At 38.5% G+C, this 24,924-nt stretch overlaps 1 protein-coding gene across 1 annotated transcript in view; it reads left to right on the top strand.

Moving 5' to 3' along the window:
• The window catches only part of BCO2 (beta-carotene oxygenase 2), a 48,653-nt gene that overhangs the window by 9,678 nt on the left and 14,051 nt on the right, over positions 1 to 24,924 (top strand). The window contains exons 2-7 of the mRNA XM_081099517.1: positions 1,507 to 1,718; positions 1,894 to 2,009; positions 3,223 to 3,325; positions 17,771 to 17,899; positions 19,063 to 19,223; positions 20,457 to 20,624. Of these exons, the coding sequence (XP_080955643.1) occupies positions 1,507 to 1,718; positions 1,894 to 2,009; positions 3,223 to 3,325; positions 17,771 to 17,899; positions 19,063 to 19,223; positions 20,457 to 20,624 (889 nt within the window). The remainder of the gene's footprint in view (positions 1 to 1,506; positions 1,719 to 1,893; positions 2,010 to 3,222; positions 3,326 to 17,770; positions 17,900 to 19,062; positions 19,224 to 20,456; positions 20,625 to 24,924) is intronic.

Below are 24,924 nucleotides of genomic sequence, written 5' to 3'. Positions count from 1 at the left end.
TTCTATGAATTTGACTACTTTAGATACCTCATATAACTCTTATTTCTCATTATTTGTCATTTTGTGAGTGTCTTGTTGAATTTAGCATAATGTCCTCAAGTTTCATCCATGTTGTAACATGTAAGAGAATTTCCTTCCTTTTACTTTTGTTTTATATTTTTATTTTTTGGAGAATTTCCTTCTTTTTAAAGGCTGAATAGTATTACATTGTATGTAAACATTTTGCTTATCCATTCATTCATTGATGGATACTTGGATTGCTTTCACCTTTAGGTTATTGTAAATAATGATACTGTAAACACTTTGAATCTCTTTGAATCCCTGCTTTCAGGACCATTGCCATTTAAGACAATGATGTTTGCCTTGCTTATCCATGCTGAAGACATTAAGAATTCAAATGGTCAAGCATATGAAAGAAAAGACTATATGATGTTAAACCCTTTTAAAAGCAAAACCACAAACTTTTCCTTAGAGTTTTTCAATGTTCCCTCTTTAAAATAGATAATTTCTAGTGTTTACTTTTGCATAATTTTGATAAATTTAAAGTACATGGACAATGTAATGCATGTAAGATAAGAAGATAAAGATTTCTAAAAGCTTAGAATCCCATTTGAATTTGAGAGATGTCAAGCATTCCATATCCTCTTATGCTCTTCTCTTGGCTATAGGGTGTAAAACAAAGAACCTCCACTGCTGAAAGCCTTTTTAAACTAAAGGATTCATCGGACCATTGCTAGTGAGAAAGACTAGGTGCTGGGGCGTGAAGTCTAAACAACCAGCACAGCTAGTGGGAAAGACAAGTATACCCGCTGTCCTGGCGTTGAAGGGCTTTTTATACATCAGGTAGGGGGAAGAAAGATGTACATTGGAAAGAATTTACGTTGGCTACAGACAAGGTGGGTTGGATATGATGAAGGAGGCTCAGTTCTGGGATAGATGCAGAGTCTGTTTGCTCCTTTGGGTCGGTTGTAGAAAGTTCCTGTGTAAGCAAGAAGCACAGGCTCCTCCAGTGGGCGATGCCTGGTAGTCTCTTTCAGATAGTGATGGGAATAGCCACCTGGAGGTTAATTCAAAGTTCCCACTTACACTCAGGAATGAAAGCAGTCTTTTGTTGGTTGTGCCCTGAAGTTAGCTGACTAACCCCTTCTCGTCTCTTCCTTCTACACTCTGGCCTGCTATAATTCAACTTAGAACATCTCAGAATTGTCTCCTTGTCAACGGTAAAGATCAGAATTATTTTAGGAGGCACCAGCTTAGGATTTTTCTTCAGCCTTCTGAAGTGTGAGGTTTTTGACAGAGGGTAAGGGTCAGGAGAAGGTAAGTTGCTCTGTCCTGTTGTACTCCAGGATGTACTCAAGCTATCATCCTTTAATTTCAGGTTCTCTGACTAATCGGGCTGTGCTGGGAACCCATTCCATTTCGTTATCTCTATATTTGAAATCTCTCATTCTGACCCCATGTTTTTCTTATTAACATTTGTTTTTCTATTTTTGCTCCCATTTGAAGGTACAATCACTGGTTTGATGGGATGGCGTTGCTTCACCAGTTTAGGATGGAGAAGGGCACCGTCACATATAGGAGCAAGTTTCTACAGAGTGATACATACAAGGCCAACAGTGCTCAGAATCGAATTGTGATCTCAGAATTTGGCACACTGGCTCTCCCTGATCCATGCAGGAATGTTTTTGAACGTTTCATGTCCAAATTTGAGCTACCTGGTAAGCAGCTATTACTTGGCCCAGAATTTGCAGGTGATAATGGTGCTTATTTAGATTGTTATGTGATATGACATTCTATATAGAGTTTGACATAGATTTTTCAGTGTGAGAGGATGTTTGCACTGCTTTCTCCCTCCTCTTGTGGTGCTTCAATAACTCTGGGGTTTGGTTTCAGCAATAACTGACAACACCAGTGTCAACTATGTGCGGTACAAGGGTGATTACTACCTGAGCACTGAGACCAACTTTATGAATAAAGTGGACATTGAAACCCTGGAAAAAACAGAAAAGGTAAAATGTAGGTTAAAAAATGAATAAAATGGACCCCCAAATTTCTTTTCATTCAAAATACTTTTCAGCATAGTAGATATCTGAATAAGAAATTGGAACCGTAGCCAAACATAACCAAATACCCACTGTGCACTCTCTGTCCTGATTAGAATGACCTTGGGTTGGTTTTCCATACTTTTAGACTTCTTTCTTAGTCCCTGCAGACTAGGGTAAGGGAGAAACAGAATAACATTTACGCCCTAGCTGGTTTGGCTTAGTGGATAAAGTGTCAGTCTGTGGACTTAAGGGTCCCGGGTTCTATTCCAGTCAAGGGTGCTTGGGTTGCGGGCTCGATCCCCAGTAGGGGGCATGCAGGAGGCAGCCTATCAGTGATTATCTCTCATCATTGCTGTTTCTCTCTCTCTCTCTCTCTCTCTCTCTCTCTCTCTCTCTCTCTCTCTCCCTTCCTCTCTGAAATAAAAAAATAAAAAATATAAAGAAAAACAAAACAAAACAAAAACGTTTACTGTGGTCAGCTCATGTTCTTCTTAGCTACAGGTAGAATTGGACTGGAGATTGTCTAGACCCATACTACTTTCACTTAACACATTAATTAAAAGTTAAATAAAAAATTGGACCAGATTTTTAATTTAACTTAATTTTTTAAATAAGAGAAAGCTTATTTAGAAAGTTACAGAGGTAGTAGAAGTGAGCCAATTGGGTGGCGTAGACTCAGGAAACAAGTTACAGAGACAGAAGAAGGGTCCTTGGAGCTTAGGAGAGAGAAAGGCAAAGGTAACTGCACCTGGGGGAAGACAAAGGGGAAGGGAAAGGAGTAGGGGTGTGTGTGTGTGTGTGTGTGTGTGTGTGTGTGAGAGAGAGAGAGAGAGAGAGAGAGAGAGAGAGAGAGAGAGACCAGAACTTTAATTTTAATTCTTACTCTTTGAGCTTTCCTGTGATCTTGGGGGGAAATTTACCCTTATTGGGTAATACTTTTTGTACATTTTTTATTTGTTAGTGGTGGGGTTTTTTTCTTTATTTTGGGGGTGTTTTGTTTATTTTTCTGTAGGAGGGAAAATGATTTTGATTTCTCAGAGGTGCGATATTAGGACTTAGGGCTATTGTTTTCATATCTTATTTTAAAAGTATTTGACACATCTCTACTGTTTACGCATCTAAATAGAGATCTGCCCATGTTAACATTTAAAATTTTCTGATGGTCTTCAATTTGCAGGTAGACTGGAGCAAATTCATTGCTGTGAATGGAGCAACTGCACATCCTCATTATGACCCAGACGGAACTGCATACAACATGGGGAACTCCTATGGGCCACATGGTAAAGTGGGATGGAAGTCTTTTTAAAAATAATTCGAAGTTAATATCTTCCTGGGGTTCCATTGTGGTTAAGATGTAAACCTATGAAACTTCATTTGAAAAGTTCAGAAAAAATCTTCGAAATGGCATTACTGAACTTAAAGTACATAATTTATCATTGAGTACGTACTCTGCGGTCCTTTTGCACATATGCTTAGCAGCTGATTTTCTATTTGACCTTCTCAGCATCACTCACATTTTTATGTTCCATTGTGCTTTTTGGCTCACAAGCATTGTAGGGATTTTCTGTATGTATTTCTCAAACTTGAATTTTGATAAAGTACCATATTGTAAGTATATGCAATTTAGAATTCTGCAGCAAAGATGTAGACAAGATACATTGTCTATCACATAGGAAGGAATTTATTTTTATAATGGGATTAATACAGTACAAAGTAAGTTAAAGTTACAGTGCAGTTGCATTTACAACCACATACATCACACCTCTTTCCTGGTCACCCACTTCCCCAACTGCCTACCTATCTGCTCCAGAAAGTTCTCATAGCTAATGATGATAGCTAACATTTACTGAATGCTTAGTATGTGCTGGCATTAAACATTTTTCTAGGTATTTTCTCATTTAATCCTTTAACACTTATCTGAGAAAGGTGTTATTATTTCTTTTTAAATATGTTTTTATTGACTTTTTAGAGAGAGAGGAGTGGAGAGGTTTAGAGAGATAAAAACATCAATGAAAGAGGAATATCATTGATTGGCTGCCTCCTGCACAGCCCCCACTGGGGATCGAGCCCACAACTGAAATATGTGCCCTTTACCAGATTCGAACCTGAGTCCCTTCAGTCCGCAGGCTGATGCTCTATCCACTGAGCCAAACCAACTAGGGCTTATTACTTCTTTTTATAGATAGTGGGCCTTGACAAGGTTTAAGATACTTGCTTAGGCAAGCTTCTAAGTGTCTAAAACCAGACTTGGCACCAAGTCTGAAACACACACACTCTAGACCACCTTAATAATTATTCACCTCTGAGTACAGAAGGGTCTCAGGACATGCAAATTCATGTTCCTATATCTGAGCACACATATCTGTGTTTGAATGAAACGTGTATTAGATATTTCTGACTAGCTTATCTGTCAATCAGTCTTCTATAACCTATAAAACTTTTGTATAGGTTAATGTGTAACTTTGGTAAACAATTGGCATTGTGAGTTGTTCATCTGTTCCTCTCCATATTTACACATGGGTTTATGTGAAGATGAATACTGCGGGCTTGTTTTTTACTGGCTCAAGTAGAGATGGGATACCCAGCTCTCTCTTCTTTATTATCTGACTTCAGGTAGGAATGTATTCTTCACAGTTGTAATAGGAAGCAGCAAACATCCCTTTTAAGTACCGTTTAACCATTCTGAATTATATATTCTAAAACAGTCGTTAGATCAGTCATTCTCAGCCTGTAGTATGTCTAAGAATCATCTGGAATGCTTCTTAGCAATGTAGGTTACTGAGCTTCATCTTCCGAGATAGTGGTTCAGTAGACCCAAAAAGGGGCCAAGAATTTAACAGCTCCTCATCTCTTGGTGCATTTTAACAAGGTTCCCGATGATTTTGGCTCAAGCAGCCCCTAGATCTTTGAGAAACCCTTCTGGCACTTACCAGACGCTATGCTTGTTACTTTGCCTCAGTTTGCTGTTTAAAGAGTCCTGAAGCATTCCCAGGTTAGATGAACTGTATTGGGCAAGTCATTCCTCTGCTGGGTGTTTCCTGGGTGTCTCTGCCTCGCTTATGCATGCCATCATGACTTGCAGATAGAACAGTTCATGACTAGTTGTGTTTAAATGTAGTGACTTGAGTAATCATTAATTATCCGAATGCCGAGACAGGAAATTGTTTTATCTTCCAATCTCAACTGAAACTAAATTTACTTTTTTTTTCTTAATTATTTGATTCAGTGAGAAGTTTAAGAACTGGCACTCAAGAGAAGGCGCGTGGGTGCGCGTCTGTGTGTGCGCATCTGTGTGTGCCCCTCGAGCAAAGGTGGAACCAGAGCCTGTCGCTGGCCCCCACCGAGCTGTGGCCGCTTAAAACTCTCAAGGCTCCACTTAGCCCCAGGAAGGTGACAATGTGGCTGCCTGTGTCGCCTCAGCCATACAGACGAAACTTGGCTCATTCAGTTTGTGGAGAGTGTTGACTGGAAGCTGATACAAAATTTTTCAACCAGGCAAGAATCATTAATGGGATCACCACACCCTCTGTCTGAGGAACAGCAGCTGTGTGTGAAGCCTCCCCCCACCAGCCAGAGGAGCCACCACAACTGTGAACCACACCCACCAGAGGAGCTGCTACCACAACTGCCTGAGGAGCAACCACAGCCCGAGGAGCTACTGCCACCCAAGGAGCAGCCACTGAATGACTCAACATCTAGATATGGCAGTACGATCAAACATGGGTAGACAAAGAAACCCCCAAAGGAAAGAAAAGGAGGACTTGCCAGAAAAGCTGCTAAGTGATACAGAGGCATGCAACATGACAGAAAAAGAATTCAGATTAAGGGTCCTAGAGTGCATAAACCAGATGGAGGAAAAAATCAACAACTTATGCAAGAAGCAAGAACAAACAGATGAAAAAAATCAATGAATTATGTAAGAACCAAGAAGAAATGAAGAGTGATATAGCTGCAATAAAAAACACCATTGAAAGTTTCAACAGTAGACTAGGAGAAGTGGAGGACCGAATTAGCGAATTAGAAGACAGGGAAACAAAACACACCCAAACTGAACAGCAATTGGAGAAAAAAAATTAAAAGACAGGAGGAGAGCCTAAGGGAGCTATGGAGCAACATGAAACAAAACAACATATGAATAATAGGGGTGCCAGAACAACAGAAAGAGGAACAAGGGTTAGAAAACCTATTTGAAGAAATAATATCAGAAAACTTCCCAGAGGTGGGGAAGAAAAAAATCACACAAGCACAGAGAGTCCCAAACAAGGTGAACCCAAAAAGACCCACACCAAGACACATCATGATTACCATGGCAAATGTTCAGGACAAAGAGAGAATCTTAAAGGCTGCAAGAGAGAGACGGAAAGTTACATTCAAGGGATCTCCCATTAGATTATCAAATGATTTCTCAACAGAAACACATCAGGCCAGAAAAGAATGGACAGAAATTTACAAAGTAATGCAAAGCAAAGGACTGAATCCAAGAATACTCCAAACAGCAAGGCTATTGTTCAAAATTGACGGGGAAATAAGAAGCTTCACAGACAAAAAAAGGCTAAGGGAGTTTACCACCACCAAGCCAGCAATGCAAGAAATGCTAAAGGGACTGGTGTAAAAAGAAGAAATAAAAAGCTCAGAAAGAAAACGGCCACAAAAAAATAGAAATGGCTACAAACAAGTACCTTTCAATAATAACTTTAAACGTAAAAGGACTAAATGCTCCAACCAAAAGACATCGAGTGGCTGAGTGGATAAAAAAACATGACCCATACATTTGCTGTCTACAAGAGACCCACCTCAGAAGAAGGGACTCACACAGACTGAAAGTGAAGGGATGGAAAAATATGTTTCAGGCAAATGGAAATGAAAAGAAAGCTGGGGTAGCAATACTTATATCGGACAAAATAGACGTCAAAGTGAAGGCCATAACAAGAGATAAGGAAGGCCACTTCATAATACTAAAGGGATCAATACAACAAGAAGATATAACCCTGATAAACATATATGCACCAATGCAAGAGCACCCAAATACATAAAAAAACTCCTGGAAGATATCAAAGGAGTGATCAACAACAATAAAATCATAGTAGGGGACTTTAATACATCGCTGACATCACTGGATAAATCCTCTAGACAAACAATCAGCAAAGAAACAGCAATCCTAAATGACTCACTAGATCAGATGGACTTAATTGACATCTTCAGAACACTTCACCCAAAGCCATGGAATATACATTCTTCACAAGGGCTCAAGGGACATATTCAAAAATAGACCACATATTGGGTCACAAACAAAGTCTCCCCAAATTCAAGAAGATTGAAATCATACCAAGCATCTTTTCAGACCATGATGGCATAATATTAGAAATAAACTATAATAAAAACAACCCAAAGTACTCAAACATTTGGAAGCTGAATAACATGTTATTAAATATTGATTGGGTTACCAATGAGATCAAAGAAGAAATTAAGAACATCCTGGAAACTAATGACAATGAAAACACAACAATCCAAAACCTATGGGACACAATGAAAGCAATCCTGAGAGGGAAGTTTATAGCTCTACAGGCCTATCTCAAAAAACAAGAAAAAATGATAGTAAATCATCTAACTCTACAACTCAAAGAATTAGAAAGAGAGCAACAAGAAAAACCCAGAGTGAGCAGAAGGAAGGAGATAATAAAGATTAGAGCAGAAATAAATGACAGAGACCAAAAAACCAATACAGAAAATCAATGAAACCTAGAGTTGGTTCTTTGAAAGGATAAACAAGATTGATGAACCTCTAGCCAGGCTCAACAAGAAGCAAAGAGAGAGGACCCAAAAAAACGAAATCAGAAATGATAGAGGCGAAATAACAACAGACCCCACAGAAATACAAATGATTGTTAAACAATACTATGGACAACTCTACTCCAACAAATTAGACAACCTGGAGGAAATGGACATATTCCTAGAAAAATACAACATTCCAAAACTCAATCAGGAAGAATCTAAAAATCTCAATAGGCCAATAACTAGGGAAGAAATTGAAGCAGCCATCAAAAAGCTTCCAGCAAACAAAAGCCCAGGACCAGACGGCTTCACAGGGGAGTTTTACCAAACATTCAAGGAAGAACTAAAACCTATCCTCCTCAGACTACTACAAAAAATCCAAGAGGAAGGAACACTTCCAAGCTCATTCTATGAAGCCAGCATCACCCTAATACCAAAACCAGGTAAAGACAACACAATGAAAGAGAATTAGAGGCCAATATCCCTCATGAACATAGATGCCAAAATCCTCAATAAAATCTTAACAAATCTGATCCAGCAGTACATCAGAAAGATCATACACCATGACCAAGTAGGATTTATCCCAGGGATGCAAGGATGGTACAATATCTGAAAATCAATAAACGTGATACATCACATAAACAAATTGAAAGAAAAAAAACCACATAGTCATATCAATTGATGCAGAAAAAGCATTTGACAAAATTCAACACCCATTTTTGATAAAAACTCTCAGCAAGGTGGGAATAGAAGGATCATACCTCAACATAATAAAAGCCATATATGACAAACCCACAGCCAACATCATACTCAATGGACAAAAACTAACACCATTTCCCCTAAGAACAGGAACAAGACACGGATGCCCACTCTCACCACTCCTGTTCGATATAGTACTGGAAGTATTAGCCATTGCAATTAAACAAGAAGAAGAAATAAAAGGCATCCAAATTGGAAAAGAAGAAGTAAAACTGTCCTTATTTGCAGATGACATGATATTATACATAAAAAACCCTAAAGACTACATCAAAAAACTATTAGATTTAATAAATGAATTCGGCAATGTAGCAGGATACAAAATTAACGCCAAGAAATCTATGGCATTTCTATACACCAATAGTGAACTTACAGAAAGAGAGACTAAAAAAACAATCCATTTACCATCGCACCAAAAAAATTAAGCTACCTAGGAATAAACTTAAACTAAGGAGGTAAAAGACCTCTACTCAGAAAACTACAGGACGTTGAAAAAAGAGGTAGAGGAAGACATAAACAGATGGAAGAACATATCATGTTCTTGGATTGGTAGAATCAACATCATTAAAATGTCCATACTACCCAAAGCAATCTATAAATTCAACGCACTTCCCATTAAAATACCAATGGCATATTTCACAGGCCTAGAATGAACTCTCCAAAAATTCATCTGGAATAAAAAAAGACCCTGAATAGCTGCAGCAATCCTGAGAAAGAACAAAGTAGGTGGGATCTCAATACCAGATATCAAGATGTATTACAAAGCCACTGTTCTCAAAACTGCCTGGTATTGGCACAAGAACAGACATATAGATCAATGGAATAGAATAGAGAGCCCAGAAATTGGCCCGAACCAATATGCTCAATTAATATTTGACAAAGTAGGCAAGAACATACAATGGAGTCAAGATAGTCTCTTCAATAAATGGTGTTGGGAAAATTGGACGGATACATGCAAGAAAATGAAACTAGACCACCAACTTACACCATACACAAAAATAAACTCAAAATGGATAAAGGACTTAAATGTATGACAGGAAACCATAAAAACTCTAGAAGAATCCAAAGGCAACAAAATCTCAGACATATGCTGAAGCAATTTCTTCACTGATACAGCTCCTAGGGCATTAGAAACTAAAGAGAAAATGAACAAATGGGACTACATCAAAATAAAAAGCTTTTGCACAGCAAAAGAAACCATCAACAAAACAACAAGAAAGCCTACTGTGTGGGACAACATATTTGCCAATGTTATATCTGATAAGGGCCTAATCTCCAAAATTTATAGGGAACTCATACAACTTAACAAAAGGAAGATAAACAATCCAATAAAAAAATGGGCAAAGGACCTAAATAGACACCTTTCAAAAGAGGACATTCAGAAAGCCAAGAGACATATGAAAACTTGCTCAAAGTCACTAATCATCCGAGAGATGCAAATCAAAACAACAATGAGGTACCATCTCACACCTGTCAGAATGGCTATCATCAACAAATCCACAAATGACAAGTGCTGGGGAGGATGTGGAGAAAAAGGAACACTTGTGCACTGCTGGTAGGAATGCAGACTGGTGCAGCCACTATGGAAGACAGTATGGAGTTTCCTCAAAAAACTACAAATGGAACTCCCATTTGACCCTGTGATCTCACTTCTAGGAATATATCCCAAGAAACCAGAAACACCAATCAGAAAGGATATATGCACCCCTATGTTCATAGCAGCACAATTCACCATAGCTAAGATCTGGAAACAGCCTAAGTGCCCATCAGTAGATGAATGGATTAGAAAACTGTGGTACATCTACACGATGGAATACTATGCTGCTGTAAAAAAGAAGGAACTCTTACCATTTGCAACAGCATGGATGGAACTGGAGAGCATTATGCTAAGTGAAATAAGCCAGTCAATGAAGGAAAAACACCACATGATCTCACTCACTCATCCTATCTAATAAAAGAGAAACATGGTAATTAGTGTACGACCGCTACCCTTCCCATTGGCTAATCAGGGCGATATGCAAATTAACTGCCAGCCAAGATGGCGGCCAGCAGCCAGGCAGCTGGAAGCTAACATGAGGCTTGCTTGCTTCAGTGATGGAGGACTCCAACGTTTCCGCCTGCCTTGCCGGCCTCTGAGCCTGCAGTTTGAAACATTGTAACAAATATAGAAGCTAAACAAAACCCCAGAAACCTGCTTTCAGCGAGTGGGATCTCAGAGCTGGAGTTGATACAGAGTTTCGATTATAGAACCCAAACAAACCAGATACCTGCTTTTAGCAGCAGAGGCCTCAGAGCTGGAGCCAGAGCTAAAGCATGCCCAGAATAAAAAAAAAAGGAAAAAAAGGAGCAGTTGGGAGCTTCAGTCACCTCTATCCTATATAGTAAAAGGATAATATGCCTCCCAGCACCAGGATCAGTGGAGCCGCGAGGCCTCCCGTCACTGGGTTCAGCGTGACGGGGCAGCGCCCAAACCCCCTGATCGGCCCTGCTCTGTGTGTGACAGGGTGCGGCGCCCCAATCCCCCCCAACGGGCCCTACTCTGTGTGTGATGGGGTAGAGCCATAACCTCCCCATCGGCCCTGCCCTGAGTGTGACAGTGGCAGCGCCCCAACCCCTTGATCGGCCCTGCTCTGTGCGTGACAGGGGGTGGTGCCACAACCTCCCCATCGACCCTGCCTTGAGTGTGACAGGGCGGTGCCCCAACCCCCCAATCGGCCCTACCCTGAGCATGACTGAGGGTGGCATCACAACCTCCCGATCTGCCCTGCTCTGTGCATGACAGGGGGCGGTGTCCCAACTCCCCAATCGGCCCTGCTCTGAGCCCGACCAGGGGCTGCACCTAGGGATTGGGCCTGCCCTCTGCCACCTGGGAGCAGGCCTAAGCCAGCAGGTCGTTATCTCCAGAAGGGCCCCAGACTGCGAGAGGGCACAGGCCATGCTGAGGGACCCCCCCTCCCCCCCGAGTGCACAAATTTTTGTGCACCGGGCCTCTAGTGGATAATAAAGACCATTATAAACTTATGAACAAAAATAGATACAGAGGCAGAGCTGCCTTGAACAGACTGTCAAACTACAGCGGGAAAGCCGGGGAAGGTTGAGTGGTGGGGGGTAAGAGATCAACCGAAGGACTTGTATGCATGTATATAAGCATAACCAATGGACATAAGACACTGGGGGGTAGGGGAAGCCGGGCTTTTTAAGGGCGGGGAAAAAAGGAGACATATGTAATACTCTTTGTAATACTTTAAGCAATAAAACAATAAAAAAAAAGAACTGGCACTCTATTGTACATATGATTGCAGGGAGTTCAACAACCTAAGACAGGGGTGGGCAACCTTTTTGTGAGTGCATGCCAAAACCAGCAAAATCTCTGACTCAAAATTCTTCTGCGTGCAAACCCTAATTTTTTGAAAACATGTTATGCCTACTTGATATCACTTAAGGTGTACGTATGTGAAGAAACTTGAAGAAATAATAAAATTCATTCGAGTGACAAAAACACAGTATATGATGATGAAAAATACATTTATTTTTTAATGTATACATGTACACTGATAGTCCGACAGAAAACTTTCTGACTCTGTTTGATATTATCAGTGGCACTTTTGCTGCTGCATCACTGATGACAGATTTTACATCAGGTTTATATTTCGTGACCTTCAGAGATATGCACGAGCTACTACTTTCATCCATCAGGCTACTCCTATTACGAGACTTAACAAAATTCATCACTGAGAACAAAGATTCACAAGCGTATGTGGATGAAAACATGGAGAGTAACGCTGCTGCAAAGTTTTTAAACAGAAAAAATTTTCTGGAATGGCATTCCAATTCCTCAATAGTTCGTTTTCGACACTTCTCTCTGGAACTCCTGTCTCTAATCGCTTTTTTTTCAATGTTTTTCAAGTCAACTCTAAGGTCAATAAATTTCTGCTTCCAAATTGAGCTACTCTGAAATTCAATCAACTGCATTTCGAAGTCAGCCATGTCTATGCATGAAAACATTTGTAAGTTTAGTTCCTGCAGTTTCATGCTGTCTGGAAACCTCATGAATTTTGCTATCTCTTCCAGTTCTCTGAATTTTGCAAATCTTGAGAAGAACTGCTCAATAGTTGACTCGATGATGTTTAAAAACAGCTTTTGAAGGCTTTGATAGTCTGTTCTGTCATCTTTTGGGAGGTCTTTGATGTGATGTGCCTCTTGAGGTTTGGGAAATATCTAAATCTCTCACCATCCACATCCCTCTTAAAGACTTCCAGTTTCTTTTCAAAAGCCTTTATGTAACCAAACATAACATCAAGTGTCTTGCCAGTTCCTTGTAACTTAACATTTAAGTCATTCAAATGTTCACAAAAATTGTAAATGGAAGATTATAAGAGAGGGTTTCGCGTGCCAGCAAAAGTTACTGGCATGCCATGTTTGGCACGCATGCTAAGGGTTGCCCACCCCTGACCTAGGATGTGTTTGGGGGAAATTTAGAGATTCAGGTTATATTAAAGTGCTTGTTTAGTGATTTCTAACTCTAGTAAGTAACAGGCTTTTAACTGTTTTAGCTTTTACAGATATTTCAAAAGATGTTTTAAAAATAACAAAAGTTTTCTAAAACATTAATCAATCCAACTAGTTCTTAATAATATTGTAAAATTATATGACACTAGAGGCCCAGTGCACAAATTCATGCACAGGTAGGGTCTGGCCGGCCCAACCCGATCAGTCCGTTAGGGCCGGGGTTGTCCAGCTGGCCCTGACCTCTGGTTGAACTCCTGGTCAAACCTAGTCGAACTCCCGGTCTAGGGGTCAATTTGCATATTAGCCTTTTATTATAAAGGATTATTATTATTATTACTTTTGTGTGTGAAAATAAAATTACATATTTCTTTTGGAGAGAAGGGTTTATGTAGGATAATTTATGCATCTGAATATAAACCTGTTATTTCTACAAAATAATTTAGAATTATGATATGATTTATTATTTGAATAGGTTTTGGCCAATAGTCAATAAAAGAGTGCTCTGTGGTTGTGAAGGGCCACAAAAACAAAGAAATAAAGACAACAACACAGAATAAAGAATAAAGTCAATGGAACTCTTGCAAAACATTAAGCAAATTTTAGTGTTCAAATAAAAAACTCTCCCTTTTTAAAAGTATCTATGATAACTGGGTAACTAATCAGGGTGCCTGGGATTAGACCTAATGCTTTGGTGAATCTAGGACAGAGACAAAGAGAGGGTATGGTGTATAATTTTTGTTATTTTGAACAAAAGAGAAAAAAGTGAACCTCTTTACTTGTGAAATTGTTCACTTTGTGTGTGAGGAAACGCCATAACTATAATCAATCAGAGCCTTTGTCCAAGTAAAAGATTATAGAGAATTATTGTCAGATGCTGAATTTTTCCTTCCAGAGGAATAACAACCCTATATAGACCTTGAAAATTTCAAGAGCAGTCTTCCAAAACCTCTATAAAATATTAAACTAATATACTTGCAATTTTAGTACAAATCAGGAAATGCAGAAATTGCAGTACTCATAATTATTATTAGCTAAGTTCACAGGGCACACATGTAGGACTTTTTATTCCAAAGCAGCCCAGTGTGAGGAGTTAATATTTCTTTGGGGACTGAATATTTGTACTTTCCATTTTTTCTGAACTAAGATTAGAAAACAAAAATAAGAGTTTGCATACTTCACTTAAAGTATAATATCTTAGAATTGCCAAGATGTTTGGCTGACTTCTGATTTTGTATCAATATTTAAGAGAAAGTATTAAATGAGATATCTTCTTGAGGCAAATTCAAAGACCGTGTCATGTACTAGGGCTTTTAACTTTTTTATATACTTATAATGCAGCAATTTTGTGACTAGTTTCCATAGCATGTTTCCATCAGCTAAAGAGAGAAAAATATTTAATTTCTAAGGGCAAATCTCCAGTTTTTCACTTTTTAAAAAAATTTTGTTTTATTGCTTAAAGTATTGCAAAGAGTATTACATATGTCTCCTTAGGATTATTATATTTGATTACTTAGTACTCTTGGAACTATAGAGCTTATCTTAATCCTTTTATAACTCATCAGTGTATAAAATCATGATGTTTTATATACAATGAGCTCTCAAAACACATCTATATACCCAACCTAGACCTCCCCAGTATTTTATATCTAACTAGAGGCCCGGTGCACAAATTTGTGCACAGTTGGGGTCCCAAAGGGGGGGGGGCAGCTGGGACACCATTGGTCCTCAGGGTGGGCTGTGGGATGTCCTTGTTGGCCTGGGATCTGGATCTGTCCCGCTGACTGGTTGTTGGAAGCTACCTGGCAGCCGCTTTTATATTATTTCTTCCTTGTGGAGTGTCTAGGGAGGGGAAGCAGTCACAGTGCCCAAGGCCAACTTCCAGGAGGCCGGCAGCACTGTCAGAATTGTGCTGGCAGCACTGTTCCGTTGGTACTTGGCCTGTTCTCTGGAGATTGGACCTGTTAGGACTACTGAGGGAGTGAGTGGCTGCCGCTGGGCTGGTGGGCCGCCAGGACAGGTCAGACAGCTGAGTGGTGTTCCCGCTGTGGGAGTGCACTGACCACCAGGGGGTAGCTTCTGCATTGAGCATCATAGTGACCAGTCATTCCGGTCATTCAGTCATTCGGTTGTTTGGTCGCTTAGGCTTTTAAATATATGTAGATTGTTTACTCACTGTTTTTACTAGATGTCTACTAGGCATTACCAAATTAACTTGTCTAAAACCAAACTCCTGATTTTTCCCCCTAAACTTTCTCTGCTTAAAATATTTCCCACCACCCTGGCTGGTATGGCTCATTTGATTGAGTGTTGTCTCATGCACCAAAAGGTTGCTGGTTCCATTCCCCATTAAGGCATATACTATATACCTAGGTTGCAGGCTTGATGCCGGGTAGAGGGCATGAAAGAGGCAGCCAGGGAATTGATACTTAGCTCTTGCATGCATGTTTCTCTCTACCTTTCCCTTCTTCTCTCTCTCTCTCAAAAAAAAAAAAAAAAAAAAAGCAATAAAAAAAACTTCGCAACTCAGTTGATGGTAACTCCATCTTTCCAGTTGCTCAAGATGATAACTTTGGAATCATCCTTCACACCTGTGTCTCTCACATCAACATCCAATAGGTCAAAAATTATTTCAGCAATGCCTTCAAAATATATTCCAAACCTGCCCGGCCAGAATGGCTCAATGGTTGAGTGTCAGCCTATGAACCAGGAGGTCATGGCTTGATTCCCGGTCAGGGCCCATGCTTGGGTTGTGGGCTTGATCTCCAGTGTGGAGTGTGGAGGAGGTAGCCCATCAATGATTATCTCTCTCATCATTGATGTTTCCATTTCTGTCTCCTCCTCCCTTCCTCTCTGAAATCTATAAAAATATTTATATATCTAAAATCCAATCACCTTATATCACCTTCACTTGCACAACTCTGGTCCACTTGCACAACTCTCTCATTTGAATTATTATAATAGTTTCTTAACTAGTCTCCTTGCTTCTGCCCTTACCCTGTTTAAGTTTATTTACTTTTTTAAAAAATTATTTTTAATCCTCACTGTAGAATATGTTTTTATTGATGTTAGAGAGTGAGGAAGGAAGAGGGAGAGAGAGAGAGAAACATTGATCAGCAGCCCTCATCTTTGAACCGACAGGGGATGGTACCCATCACCCTTTGGTGCCTGGGACAATGCTCCAACCAACTGAGCTACCTGGCCAGAGCCAGACAGTCATTTTTTTTTTTTAACTCACTCTACCTCATCTAGACTATTCTTGCTCACGATAACAGGCCACACTAGCCTCCTTGCTATTATGTACTTGAACACTGTAAACTAACTCCTGGCTGAGATTCTTTGCATTTGTTCTTCTCTCCTCTTGGAAGGCGTTTCTCCAAGATATCACCAAACTCTCTTCCTCACCTCCTTCATAATTTTATTCAAATGCCATTTTCTTATGAAGCCTTCCCAGACCACCATATTTAAAATTGTAAATAGTAGCACCCATCCTTGTACACTTACTCCAGATCCCCATTTTCTGGTTTATTTTCCATTACAGCTCTTATCATCATCTGAAGCATTATATTTTTATTAATGTATGATTTATTAGAATTTGAGCTTTATAAAAGAAGAGTCTTTTGTCAGTTTTGTACACTGGTATATACAAGTGTATAGAATAGGGTATTTATGACACGAAGAAGAGTGCCTGCAATATAATTGGCACTCAACAAATACTTGTTGAATAAACTAATAGAGAACTGTATGGTTATCTTGTTCCAAAAAAATTTTAGTGGTTGCAAAATACTACAAGTTACCCAAGTTCTTTAGGACCTACATTGGCAATTCTAATATTACCAGGAAGATCATTTAATATGACCTCAATATTTGTTCACTCATTGAATGATTTAACAAGCATGTTGTTAGTCAATCCACTAATAGCTATTTATAGTGTACTCACTAAATGTATGTCTTTGTTTGGTACTGAGGATGCAAAGGTGGAGCAAATAAATCTGCTCTTGAAAAGCTCTAGTTGTTTATCTGCTTCTCCCAGTAGAAGCAGACAAGCAAGTAGATAATTATAATACAGTGAGATAAGTGCTATGACTATATAAGAGATAATGAGGGCCTAGAGGAGGGGCACCAAATGACTTGGGTGGGGAAGACTCAGGGAAGGCTTCTTGAGTGGATGGGTACCTGAGTTGATTCTTGAAGTAGTAGTAATAGTCAGATGAATGATTGCATGAATGAATGTTGATGAGACGGGATGAGGTGGGGCCTAAAGCAACCCCAAGGACCCAGAGAACTGGAGGGAAGGATTTGGACATGGTTGCAACTAGAGATTATAGTTGCTGGGTTTGGGTAGTGGGGAGAGCGACGAATTGAATTTGATAGGATTCCTGTCTGCTAAGCTTATTTTTTTCCTATGAAGTAGAAAGTGAGTTCATTTTCAGGGTGTGAGAGGATAACTATTTGAGAATATTACAATATAATAAACTTGGTGGATTACTTTGGGTGTGGTGTTTGAAAATCTTAGCTAATGACTTTCATAAAGTTCATACGTTTTTGATATCTAAGTCTGTTTGAAATATGGGTGTCATGCACATTGCATAAATCTCTTAACTGCTCTTGCCTAGTCCATAAGTGCAAGGGTTATCTTTTATTCTTAGGATATATGTAAAATTGTTAAGACAGAATTTTCCATTTTCCAGGTTCTTGCTATAATATTATTCGGATTCCTCCAGAAAAGGGGGATCTTGGGGATACAATCCATGGAGCCCAAGTGATATGTTCGATTGCTTCTGCACAGAGTTTTAAACCTTCTTATTACCATAGTTTCGGTGAGTCCAAAGATGAAGCAAATTCCAATGGGGCCTGCTTTAGTGTTACAGTACCTGAGGCAAATACTATGTTAATACAGTTTATCAGAGTATAGTAACATTTTGAATCAAGGTTGCATTTTAAGGCCACTTAAATTTATTCTGGTTAGTAATATACTTCTTTCCCTAACCAACTGACTGCTTGAAAAGATAGTTATTTTAGTACAAGCAATCACTAAAAAATTAATTGACAACATCAAGAGTGAACCATAATGTAAACAATGAACTTTGGGTGATTATGATGAGTCAATGTAGGTTCATTTATAATAACAAAAACATAATATGCTAATTAGACCAGTCATCCTTCTGGATGAAGCCAGGGCTTCGAGGGAAGCCCGAGTCCTGGGTGCCAGAGGGAAGCCAGTGCTGGCAGCCAGGGGATGGAAGGCCTACTCTTGCACGAATTTTGTGCATCAGGTCTCTAGTCAATTATAAGAAATGTACTACTCTGGTGGGGGATGTTGATAATGCAGAGGCTATGCATGTGTGGGGGACAAGAGGTATATGGGAAATCTCTGTACTTTTCCCTCAGTTTTATTCCAAACCTAAAACTGTTCTAAAAAGTTGAAGTCTTAATTTAAAAAAACATTTGACCATAAAAAATTAATTGACAGGATTCAAAATTTTAGATAACTTTTAAGACCACAAATAAAGGTCTTGACTATATTTTGGGGGGAAATTCATATTCTATATAGATTGCTTTAGCTTTTTCTCAGAAGATTTATCTTCTGTATTCTAAACCTTTATAGACAATCTGCTCCTGGGTCCTTACCCCTGGTATAAATAGCAAAAGGATTATGGAATAAAAGTTCAGATCATAAATCACACTTTCATATTATGCTCCTTTACTTGTTCTTAAACCACAACAATTTTTTAAAAAAGAGAAAAAGAAAAAAAGTGAATATAGTGCACTCAACCAAACTATTCTAAGCACTTCCTTTTTTAAAGTAGGAACAGGAAATCTGTGTAACAAAGCTGGGAAACAGGGAAGAATTACTTTTGGCCCGCCTTTGTCTGGGTCAGCAGTCATGTGTGCCAGCATTCAGACATGTTCCCTTAACTGTCATGTTGCAGACAACTCTAGTTTACCAAATAACACTTTAATGTTTCCTGGAACCTTTTAGGAATGACGAAGAACTACATAATCTTCATTGAACAACCTCTAAAAATGAATCTGTGGAAAATAGTAACTTCTAAAATTCGGGGAAAGGCCTTCTCAGATGGAATAAGCTGGGAGCCCCAGTATAACACACGGTTTCATGTGGTGAATAAACACACTGGACAGGTGGAGTATTTTGAATATATTTATCATGAAAATTATTGGAAACAAAGGCACATTTCCACTTGCTTGAATTTTACTTTCATTGGGCATTACTTGCATGACTCTTAATCAAGGATAGTACCTTCTTTCATAGGTAGGACTAGCTACTTATTAATTAACACAGTGGATTTAGCATATTAGAACATTGTAGGAAATGGCTTTATCCTTTAAATTATCTGATTTAATTAAAATGGCATCTAGAAACCCTCTTAGCATGGACTTTTCCATATCATATTTGCAAAAGAGGATATTGTTCATGCAAAGTTCCTCTGTAACTTTTGCAATGATACTTTAATTAGTTGCTTTTACAACTTCTTGGTGCACAAATATGATAGTCCTACTAAAGTCTAATATCTTTCTATTAATAGCACTATTATATCTGTTTATTTTTCCCCTCTCTAAAGAGATAGTATCCTAAATTTACTGTACTGTCATTTTATTATGAAAATTCCATGTTAATAATGAATGATTTTTTCAAAGAATTAACCACTTAAATTTATCATGTTACTTAATAGCAGTGTTTTTTTTTATTTCCATGTCTTTTAAAAATATTCTTTATTGTTTAAAGTATTACATATAGTATTACATATGTCTCATTTTTTCCCCATTGACCTCTCCCTGGCCACTCTCACACCCCCACACATGTCCTCACCTAGCAGTGTTTTTTTTGTTGTTTTTTTTTTTTTAAAATGTTTTTATTGATTTGTAGAGAGAGAGGAAGGGAGAGGAAGAGAGAGAGAAACATCAATGTGAGAGCAGAACATCAATTGACTGCCTCCTGCCCGCTCCCTACCTGGGATTGAGCCTGCAACTTAGGCATGTGTCCTGACTGGGAATCAAACTGGCAACCTTTTGGTGCATGGGACGATGCCCAGACAACTGAGCCACACCAGCCAGGGCAGCAGTGTTTTCTATTTAACCATGTAGAGTTCAGGATCAAAACACTGGAGTTAGTGGTAATAGTCAATTGGTCTGTATTAAACAGCCCCAGTTTGTTGATTAATATGAGGTGAGATGGCTTAAGCAAGCAATGGTTAAATCAAAGCATATTTGCTTCTACATTGCAAATTTTACCTTTTGCACCTATTTGGCCTGTCACATAACAGGGAGAAATATTAATTCGAGCTTGGTGCATCTGTTCTCTAAAGAAAAAAAGAAAAGAAAAGGTCTCTTTCATTGTTTATATTTTCCCTGCAGCTTCTTCCAGGGATGTACTACAGTAAGCCTTTTGTTACTTTTCATCAAATCAATGCTTTTGAGGACCAGGACTGTGTTGTAATTGATTTGTGCTGTCAAGATAATGGAAGAAACCTAGAAGTTTACCAACTACAGAATCTTAGGAAAGCTGGGGAAGGGCTTGATCAGGTAAACATCTTTGATTTTCAGGTGTCATCAAAATAATTTTGAACTAATCAAGTCCTGGTTTTGGCTATGTAACCTTAGAAATAGCTATTTCTCTTATCTCTATGGCAAATATGGGAGGAGAATGGTTTAAAGGACACAGCTTTGTCACTTATTCATTTAATACTTGTAAATAATTTGAAGTACTTACTTAATACCTTATAGAAAGCACGTAAAAAAAACCCCAAGAGATGTTTTGAAGCTGTGATTAGTTGCTGATTACACTTGACCACTAAATGTATTTAATACTGGAAGGGACAGCAAAATGGACCATAACTTTAATTCTCTGATAAAGTGTATCAGTTCATCTACCCGAAGGATTTAACCTTTTTTTCTGGTATTAAATCCAATGTAAGATTTTTCCTGGGGTATGTACTACAAACTATTTTTAGCTAGAGTTTTTTTTTTAAATTTTGTTTTATTGCTTAAAGTATTACAAAGAGTATTACATATGTCTCCTTTCCCACAGCCCCCTTGACATTCCCACGGCCTCCCCTACCCCCCAGTGTCTTATGTCCATTGGTTATGCTTATATGCATGCATACAAGCCCTTCGGTTGTTCTCTTACCACCCCCCCAACCCTCCCCAGCCTTCCCGCTGTAGTTTGACAGTTTGTTCGATGCTGCTCTGCCTCTGTATCTATTTTTGTTCATCAGTTTATAATGGTCTTTATTATCCAGAAATGAGTGAGATCATGTGGTATTTTTCCTTCATTGACTGGCTTAATCACTTAGCATAATGCTCTCCAGTTCCATCCATGCCGTTGCAAATGGTAAGAGTTCCTTCTTTTTTGCAGCAGCATAGTATTCCATTGTGTAGATGTACCACAGTTTTCTAATCCATTCATCTGCTGATGGGCACTTAGGCTGTTTCCAGATCTTAGCTATGGTAAATTGTGCTGCTATGAACATAGGGGTGCATATATCCTTTCTGATTGGTGTTTCTGGTTTCTTGGGATATATTCCTAGAAGTGGGATCACAGGGTCAAATGGGAGTTCCATTTGTAGTTTTTTGAGGAAACTCCATACTGTCTTCCATAGTGGCTGCACCAGTCTGCATTCCCACCAGCAGTGCACGAGTGTTCCTTTTTCTCCACATCCTCTCCAGCACTTGTCGTTTGTTGATTTGTTGATGATAGCCAGTCTGACAGGTGTGAGATGGTACCTCATTGTTGTTTTGATTTGCATCTCTCGGATGATTAGTGACTTTGAGCATGTTTTCATATGTCTCTTGGCTTTCTGAATGTCCTCTTTTGAAAGGTGTCTATTTAGGTCCTTTGCCCATTTTTTTATTGGATTGTTTATCTTCCTTTTGTTAATTTGTATGAGTTCCTATAAATGTTGGAGATTAATAGCTAGAGTTTTATTTTGAAATCTTTTAAAAACATTGCTTTTAAAATTTACTTATACTTACTAATCTTATTTATGTTATTATAGCTGTTTGATAGGTCTTGAAAGCTGTAGTATAAGCCTGCTAACTCTTTTCTTTTTAAAAGGGTGCCTAAGTTTTTCTTGGCCTTTTGCATTTCCATAAATTCAATATATCAATCTTTTACTTTATGAATAAAACATTGTGTAACCTATTTCAGACATCTTCCTATGCTAAAGTCATAAAAATATTCTTTTATATTATTTTCCAGAGGAAGTTTTAATTCTAAAAATTAAGTATCCATATAGGTATTATTGCTCTGGACTCTATATTCAGTTCCACTGGTGTCTTGTGCCAGTACGACATTGTTCTAATTACTATCCCTGTATTAAAAAATCTTGATGTTTAGTAGATCAAGTCCTCCTAATTTTTTTCTGTAGTGAGTGTTATGGTCATTCCTGGCCCTTTACAATTTTGTGTAAATTTTAGAGTCAACTTCACACACACACACACACACACACACACACACACACACACCATAAAAACAAAAAACTTGTCAGATTTTAATGTATTTGTTGGTTTTCTTTTTCTTGCCTATTTACTGGACTTCTAGTACAGTGTTGAATGTAAGTGGCATCTTTATCTACTTCCCAGTTTAACAGGAAAACATTTCAACATTTTACCATTAAGAATGCTGTTTGCTGTAGATTAAAAAACACCTAATAGATTGGCTGGTTTGGCTCAGTGGCTGAGCATCGACCCATGAACCAGGAGGTCACTGCTTCAATTCCAGGTCAGGGCACATGCCCGGGTTTGGACTTGATCATCAGTCAGGGGCATGCAGGAGGCAGCCAATCAATGATGTTTCTCTATCACCAATGTTTCTCTCTCTCTCTCTCTCTCTCTCTCTCTCTCTCTCTCTCTCTCTCAATAAAATCACATTAAAAACACCCCAACACTAACAGACTTTGCTTTCTAGAGAAGTTTTAGGTTTAAAGGAAAATAAAAAAGAAAATACAGCGAGTTTTCCATATAATCCCTTCCTTTTATCTCCCCAGTTTCTCCTGTCATTAATATCTGCCTTGGTGTGGTTCGTTTTTTATAACTGATGAACTAATATTGATACTCTATTACTAAAGTCCATAGTTTACATTAGAGTCACTCTGTCTGCGGTGCATTCTATAGGTTTTGACAAATGCATATTGTCATGTATCCACCTTTATAGTATAATTTCAGCACCCTGAAATGACCGTATTCCACCTATTCTTTTTTTTAAATTTTAAATTCTTTATTGTTTAAAGTATTACATATAGTATTACAATGTCTTCTTTTTCCCCCATTGAGCTCTTCCCAGCCACCCCCACCCCCCAGCACATGCCCTCACCCCCCCCCCCTAGTGTCTGTGTCCATTGATTATGCTTATATGCATGCATACAAGTCCTTTGGTTGATCTCTTATCCCCCCACCCCCAAACCTATTCTTTTTTAAAAAATTATTATCGACGGTATTGCAGATATCTCCCATTTCCCCTCCTCTCTTTTCCCACCTCCACCCAGCCTTCCCTTTTTCCAGGTATTTCAAAATAATTTTTATTGTTATTCTACCTATTCTTACCTCCTCAGTTCCTTCACCCCTTGGCAACTACTAATCTTTTTACTGTCTCTATAGTTTTTCCTTTTCCAGAATGTCATATAGTTGGATTATACAGTATGTAGCCTTTTCAGACTGGCTTCTTTCACCTAACAGTATGCCTTTAAGGTTTCTCCATGTCTTTTAGCGGCTTCATAGCTAATTCCTTTTCATTGCTAAATAATATTCTAGTGTATGGATGTACCACACCTTGTCCATTTACCTGTGGAAAAAATATCTTGGTTGATTTCAATTTTTGGCACTTATGAATAAAATTGCTATAAACATTTATCTGCAGGTTTCAACTGTGTCTATTCTGCTCTTAAACCTAGCCACCAAGTTCTTCAACTCATTGCATTTTTCAGTTCTAGAATTTTGATTTTGTTTTCTTTGATAATTTCTAGTTCTGTGCTATAATTCTTGATGTAAAAGATTTTCCTTAAACATATTTAGAATAAAGTCTGATAAACTCTATTATCTGGATTCCCTGTGGCTTTGTTTCTATCATCTGTTGTTTACTCTTTTTTTTCTATCATGCTCTCTTGCTTTCTCATAGGTTGGTTAATTTTTATCATATACAGAATATTGTGTTTAAAAATTGTAGAAATATTTTGAGATCCAGGATTTTGTTATCTTCCTTTAGAGATTTTCATTTGTTTCTGGCAGATGGCTAGGGTACATTATCAATTCCAGATATTCTTTTTGTTTTAATTTTATTTTTTGATTATAGTTTACATTCAACACTTTTTTGTATTAGTTTCAGGAGTACAACACAGTGGATAGACATTCATATAGGTTACAAAGTGATCCCTCTGATAATTCAAGTGCCCACCTGGCACCATAGTTATTATAATACTAGAGGCCCAGTGCACGAAATTCCTGCACTGGTACGGTCCCTAATAGCTGCCGGCTGCTGGGCAGGTACTCCCTCCCTTCCCTTGGCTGGCCCCACCCCCTGGTCGAACTTCCAGAGGAACTCCTGGTCGAGGGGACAATTTGCATACTATGCTTTTATTATATAGGATTGTTAACTATATTCCCTGTGCCTTACCTGACATCATATACCTATTTTGTGGCTACCAATTAGTACTTCTTAATCTTATCACCCTTTTTTACCCCATCCTCAAAATGGCCTCCATTAGTTTGTTTTCTGTAACTATAAATCTGTTTCTCTTTTGTTTTTTAGATTCTACATATAAGTAATATCTTACAGTATTTGTCTCTGTCTGGCTTATTTCACTTAGTATAATACCTAGGTCCATCCATG

The sequence above is a fragment of the Myotis nattereri genome (assembly GCF_964212035.1).
Source record: "Myotis nattereri genome assembly, chromosome: 9".
NCBI lineage: Eukaryota > Metazoa > Chordata > Mammalia > Chiroptera > Vespertilionidae > Myotis > Myotis nattereri.
Note: the sequence above shows the minus strand (reverse complement) of the source record. Positions and strands in the feature narration are given on the sequence as shown.